The 6,000-nt window shown below is 54.3% G+C and overlaps 1 protein-coding gene across 1 annotated transcript; it reads left to right on the top strand.

The window, feature by feature from the left end:
- Window positions 1-1,287: 1,287 nt before the first annotated feature.
- On the top strand, window positions 1,288-5,125 carry RIPK3 (receptor interacting serine/threonine kinase 3). Its single transcript, XM_040476474.1, has 10 exons — window positions 1,288-1,468; window positions 1,732-1,872; window positions 2,011-2,320; window positions 2,775-2,914; window positions 3,041-3,087; window positions 3,298-3,465; window positions 3,574-3,641; window positions 3,884-4,246; window positions 4,390-4,450; window positions 5,004-5,125. The coding sequence occupies exons 1-10, from the start codon at window positions 1,443-1,445 to the stop codon at window positions 5,123-5,125; spliced, it is 1,446 nt and encodes a 481-aa protein (XP_040332408.1). The 5' UTR covers window positions 1,288-1,442.
- Window positions 5,126-6,000: the final 875 nt, after the last annotated feature.

Genomic DNA, 6,000 nt, shown 5'->3' with positions numbered 1-6,000 from the left:
TTCAGATTCTGTGTCTCCCTCTCTCTCTGACCCTCCCCTGTTCATGCTCTGTCTCTCTCTGTCTCAAAAATAAATAAATGCTAAAAAAAAAAAATTTTAAAAAGAAATAAAAATCACAGTTAACTGCTGGCCATGTTTGTTCCATCCAGCAGAGTGCATGGACCACTGGACAGAATGGAAAGTGCATACCAAGGTGAGCACCTTCCAGTGAGAGTCAGGTCTCCCCATAAAGGACTGAGTGCTAGGACTGGCCACATATAGTTTCCACAGCCTCCAGCCACGGTGAGGCCTTCGGTATCCAGCTTAAGAGTGGAGAGTAAGGAGTGGGTATGTCTTCATAGACACCTTTTGTCTACCCTAAATCCTTAAGGCTCCACAAATTCCTGCATTTCCAAAGGCCTTCGTCCAGAATACATGCTTGCTGGGCACATGTGTTAACCAGGGAATTTGTGTGGAGGTATTGGTGTGGCGGGGAGAGGGCAAGGATGTGTTTCCCCTCCAATGTCCGCCACAATGTCAGTTGCCCTTGGCTGGGCCAATTCATCTAGCTGACCACCACGCCCTGAGAGTCAAATCACTACCAATGCCAAGGGCTTGCCTCAGCAAGAGCAGCTGTCAGGGACTGGGCAGAAAAACAGACAGGGACCCTTCACTACGCTATTAGATGCTTCACACCTTTAGCCACATTCACAACCAGTTAAGAGGTACAGACTGATGGTTCAGTCAGTCCGTCAAACCTGATGGTTCTGAGCTAGGCCTAAGTCAGCTCCATACTGGCTTGGGCAAGGTATTTAAGCTACCTGTGCCTGTTTCCTCATCCACAAAGAAGTAATAAAAGTAGTACCAATCCCCCTAGGGTGGATGTGAGAATTAAATAAGCTAATACATACCTGGCACATTCGAGCTTTACAGAATTGTTAGCGGTGATCGTAGGGCATTTGGGGGAGGGCTAAATGCTTGGACCATAAAATCCTCCTCAGCCTCATCCCCTCCCTACAGCAGGCCTGGTAGGTGGTGGAGATGGAAATCCTGTGGGAGAAGGGAGAGACACAGGCTGCAGGAGTGGATTGTGGGTCCCTGAAAGATGAGGATTACTTGTGTGGCACCCTAAGTTCTCAGTGACACCTAACCTGGTTGTGACACGCCGCAGGTGCTCAGGAAATATGAGATAGGAAGGAAAAAGACTAACTTTCGGTTCTGCCTCCCTGCCTCCTTGGGGCGGCACCCTAGACACGCGCCCCTGGGGCGGGACCCTAGATGTACCAGCGAATGAAGGAAGTGGTTTAGTCACTCCGGGTAGAGGAGGAGCAAACCGGGAAGTGGAATCCTTGCAGTGACCCCTCTCGCGACCCCCTGTCTCTCTCTGCTACAAACACCCCCCCCCCCCCCCCCCCCACTCCCAGAAGTCACTCCATCCGTGTGGACTCGCACCTTCCAGCCTGATGTCTGATGTTGGCGTCAAGTTATGGTCAGTGGAGAGCAGGATACGGATACGGATATGCAGCCTGACACACGCAGCCACGCAGCCCTCCCCTCCCCTCCCCTCCCCTCCCCTCCCCTCCGCAGACTAGCTCCGGGAATGCCATTGAGCCCCTTACTGAGGCCGGAGCACAGTGGGACCCTGGGGGTGGGCAGGGGTGGGAGCTGGGATTTGAAGTGAACGTGCAGAGTCACCGGTGTCACGGGGCAGGGGAGGGGGTGCGGTCTGGAAGACCAGGCCCCCTCTTTCAGGCCCAGCGGTACCCCAGCCTCCCTGGTTCCTCTTGAGGAGTTGGAGAACCTGAAGTTCATTGGTGAAGGTGGGTTCGGGGCGGTGTTCTGGGCGCGACACAGGACGTGGGATTTAGATGTGGCAGTCAAGATCATGAACAGGTGAGTGACCTGAGCAGCGGGGCTGGGGCTTCCTGGGGTCTGGCCCAGAAGGAGGGGCCGCTGTGCTGTGGGCCTAATTGGGTAAAATAGGGATCTTCCAAGAGCAGAACCCCACTCCAACTCTTTCCTGGAATGTAGGGAGACGATATCCAGGGAGGTGAAGGCCATGGCAAGTCTGCGGGGCCAGCATGTACTGCACCTGCTGGGGGTCACCGGGAAGCTAGAATGGGAACATGTGCGTGGGCCGGCTCTGGTGACTCAGTTCATGGAAAACGGTTCACTGGTGGGGCTGCTGCAGCCCCACTGTCCTCGGCCCTGGCCGTTCCTCTGTCGCCTGCTGCAGCAGTTGGTGCTGGGGATGTGTTACCTGCATAGCCAGAATCCAGTGCTTCTGCACCGGAACCTCAAGCCCTCCAACGTCCTGCTGGACTCAGACCTGCACGCCAAGGTCAGCCCACCCATAGCACAGCCCAGCCTCTGGACACAGTCCTGTCCCAGAACTGTTCTAGCCCCACCCACTAGACACAGAAACTGCTTCAGCTCTGTCTGCTGCATACTCTCAGCATTTCCCTTGGGACACAGGTGTCAACGCCCACCCAGGAGCCATGGCCCCTACCATACCATGTGTTTGAGACCCTGACCAACACGGTCAGTTCCACAGGCCCACCCACCAGTCCCTCAAAAACCTCATGGCTGACCTAGCTGAGGAGACTCAGACTTTGACCCAGCCCCATGAGAGGGTACCCAGACCTCCAACCCAAGGGCCCTACTGGTCCTCCCATTCCCCTAACCCTCAAAACCCCCTTTACAAAGCTGGACCTGCACCTTGTGGTGGGAGAGGGAATTCTGAAAGTTGCCTTACCTGTCCATCCCCAACCTTCCCTTCCTCCCTCCCTTTCCAGCTGGCAGATTTTGGCCTATTCACATTTCAAGGAGGCTCAACGTCACTGGCAAGATCTGAGGAGTTAGCCCTAGCCTACTTGGCCCCAGAACTGTTGGCTGATGTAAACCGGAGAGCCTCCATGGCTAGCGATGTCTACAGGTAAGGTACCCACTCTAAACACACATTCCAAATTTCTATACCTCTCTGGACCCTTCTAGGGGCCGGTATATGGGAAAGTAGTCTTGCCAGCAGTTTGCTCAGGTCTCAGCTTTGTGTCTCCTGCAGCTTCGGGATCCTAATGTGGGCAGTGCTAGCTGGAAGAGAAGCTGAGAGTAAGACTCTAGGCACACACTGGGATCCTTAACTCCAGGTGCCCTCCTCCTGCAAGCCTCCAAACCCTCTTCTTCCAGCTTACCTGCTCAGACTGCCTGACTTTCTCCTCACCTTGCCTTGGACTACACTCCTTTCCCCTTCCCATGGTGGAGCAAGTGGCCCTTTATACCCTGAATGTCTTTTCTTCACATCCTCCACCCCCACTCCAGTAGTGGCCCAGAAATCAGCAGTACAGGAAGCAGTGTGTGAGAGGCAGATCCGGCCCCCATTGACCAAGCTGCCTCAGCCCGGCCCAGAGACTCCTGGTTTGGAAGGACTGAAGAGGTTAATGCAGCACTGCTGGAGCCATGAGCCCAAGGACAGGCCCTCCTTCCAAGGTGAACTGGCCATTTAGCTGTCAGCCAGGGTAGGCCTGGATCTGTCAGCAGGGGGCTTCTCCCTGGGAAGGTTTGGCTCAACTGCCACCCCACTCTGCTTGTTTCCAGAATGCCGACCAAATACCGAGGAAACCCTCAATCTGGTAAACAAGGAGATGGATGCCGCAGTCTCCATGGTGAGTGTCCAATGCCATCCCCAACCCCAGAGCGGAGCAAGGATGGCACAACATGGCTCTCTTGGCCACCCAATGACTCCCCACTGACCACTGTTCTTTATGCATGCCTTAATCTTTGGCCCCACTCTCCCCACCTCACCACTGAGTTCCCAGGTAATGGATTATGGACCAAGAGATTCTTTCCTTGGGTTTACACTGGCTCTCCCACTTCCATGCCCAGAACGCTCCTTTTATCCTTGCAGGTGAAGAAGTTCCTGTCTGAGCACAGGGGTAGCAACAGGATGTTGTCTGCCCCCAAGCCAGGCCCAGGAGGGACAGAAACGGATGAGCCTAGGGGAACCACAGGAAGCCATGATTCTATAGCCTCTGAAATGTTGAACAAACTAAATCTGAAGGAGGCCCCCGGCTGTGTTCCTAAGAAATGTACAAATCTTCCTGAGAGGATCAGGACACAGGGAGACAAGGTTCAGCCTTCCTGGAGAGCAGGGTTACCTTCAGCCTCAACAGCCCCATCTCCCCAAACTCCAGAGACCTCACCTTTCAGAAATCATACCCCCAGCCCCAAGTTGGCTTGGACCCCAGGTCCTGGGCCCAAAGGGAATCAGGTGAGACCCTGGCAGAACTAGAGGATGCACTAGGAATCCTGTGAATCCTGTCCCCCTCGCCAGGGAAAATTTGGGGCTGAAGGGGATGCAGCAGGGGAATAGGCCCCAGGACAGGGAGCCTAAGAGAGCTGTGTTGTTCGCAGGGGGCTAAGAGACATGGCACCAACCGGCCAACCAGGGCACCAGGGCTAAATCCAATACCAGGTACCCACTCCCCACTCCTTCCTTTCTCCTGCTTAATTCTTCCCCTGGCTTCTTCCTCAAGACCATATATAGATCCAGGGTACCTTGGGTAGCAGGGGAGAGAAAGGGCTAGTGGCCAACTACCCCAAACTTCTCGTTTCATAAAATGAAGAAACTGACACCCACTGGGACTAGATCCCACTGAGGTTACACAGCAAAGCCTGGATTTGCCCTGAGCTTCCTGACTTTCCCCAGCACCAGCTCTGTGAACCCCTATCTTCCGTTGTTGCTATACTGGTCCAGAGGGGCTCCTGGAAGAAAAGACCCAAATATCAGGGTCTCAGACATTAGTTGCCACTCCTTTTGAACTTCTGCAAATGGGTTCTGAAGGGGCAGCAGGAAGGGGAAGGCCAAGGCATGCCTTGACCCAGCCACAGGCCAGCCTAGAGACCCCATACTTGCAATTCCCCAGGATGGACACAAGGTGCCGCTGCCCCTCCACCCTGCTGCTCCTCCTAATTTTGAGGTCCTCACTACTTAACCCTTCCACTAACCCTGCAAATTTCTCTTAAAGGGCCGCCATCTGTTATCATAAGTGACAGCCATGCGGTACAGGTGGGAGACAACAACTACTTGATTATACAAGGAGGAACTGCCCTGGAGTGGGCTGCAGGGCCAGTACAAAGCAGGTTCTGAGCTACCTCTTGGACTTGAAGCAATTAACTGAGACTTTCTTTAAGGGCCATCTGGCCTGCAGCCAAACTGACTTTGTGCAAAGAAGAGTCAATAAACGTGGTGAATTTTTTTTAAGTTTATTTATTTTAAGAGAGAGAACACATGAGGAGGGGAGGGGCAGAGACAGAAGGAGAGAGAGAATCCCAAGCAGGCTCTGTGCTGTCCGCGCTGAGGGGGGTGCTCCATCTCACAAGGTCATGACCTGAGCAGCAATCAAGAATCAGAAGCTTAACCAACTGAACCAGCCAGGCACCCCCACGCATGATGGATTTTTAACCAAAGCGTCATACTTGGGAGGCTAATGCTTAGGCCAGGCCCTGGCAGCTGAAATGTGGCTGGGAGATCCGGGAGTTGACAGAGAGGGAACCCAAGGCACTGCTGTCTAGCAGAGGCCAGAAGCGGGATGCTCAGGGCTGGGGGTGGGCAGTGTCATGGCACACAAGGTCAGGGCCCAGCTGGTGGCAGGAAGGAATCCCGGTCGCCTGGCTCCTGGGGCTGCTCTAATCTCTGGGTGGAGCACTTCCTCTACATCAGGCAAGCGCCCACCCTAAACCAAAATTCTGGTGATAGTCTCCCTGCCTACTTTTCTTCTGGGCTTTGGAGACTCCGCAGTGGGGTCTTGGGAAGAGGGCTCTCTACGGGCATCCGCAGACCCAGGCACATCTCTTGCCCTGCAAGAAACCCCCAGCCTCTTGGAGGTCAGCCACCCTACTTATTTGCCTCCACCACAATTACTCACCACCTACACTCACCTGCTCCTTGCTTCCGAGCCCTTTGACTCCCAGCTGGTGTCAGGAGTAGAAAGCCACGACTCCACAAAGCTACACACAGACGTG

This window comes from Herpailurus yagouaroundi, unplaced genomic scaffold (genome assembly GCF_014898765.1).
Source record: "Herpailurus yagouaroundi ecotype Mexico unplaced genomic scaffold, PumYag 141, whole genome shotgun sequence".
NCBI lineage: Eukaryota > Metazoa > Chordata > Mammalia > Carnivora > Felidae > Herpailurus > Herpailurus yagouaroundi.
The sequence above is the reverse complement of the archived record's forward strand: the minus strand, read 5'-3'. Positions and strand labels throughout refer to the sequence as shown.

Coding starts and splice junctions, on each gene's coding strand:
- RIPK3 (XM_040476474.1), top strand. CDS start 1,443: ATGTCTGATGTTGGCGTCAAGTTATG. Junction 1,469..1,731: donor GATGTTGGCGTCAAGTTATG/GTCAGTGGAGAG, acceptor CCCCTCTTTCAG/GCCCAGCGGTACCCCAGCCT. Junction 3,642..3,883: donor TGGATGCCGCAGTCTCCATG/GTGAGTGTCCAA, acceptor TTATCCTTGCAG/GTGAAGAAGTTCCTGTCTGA.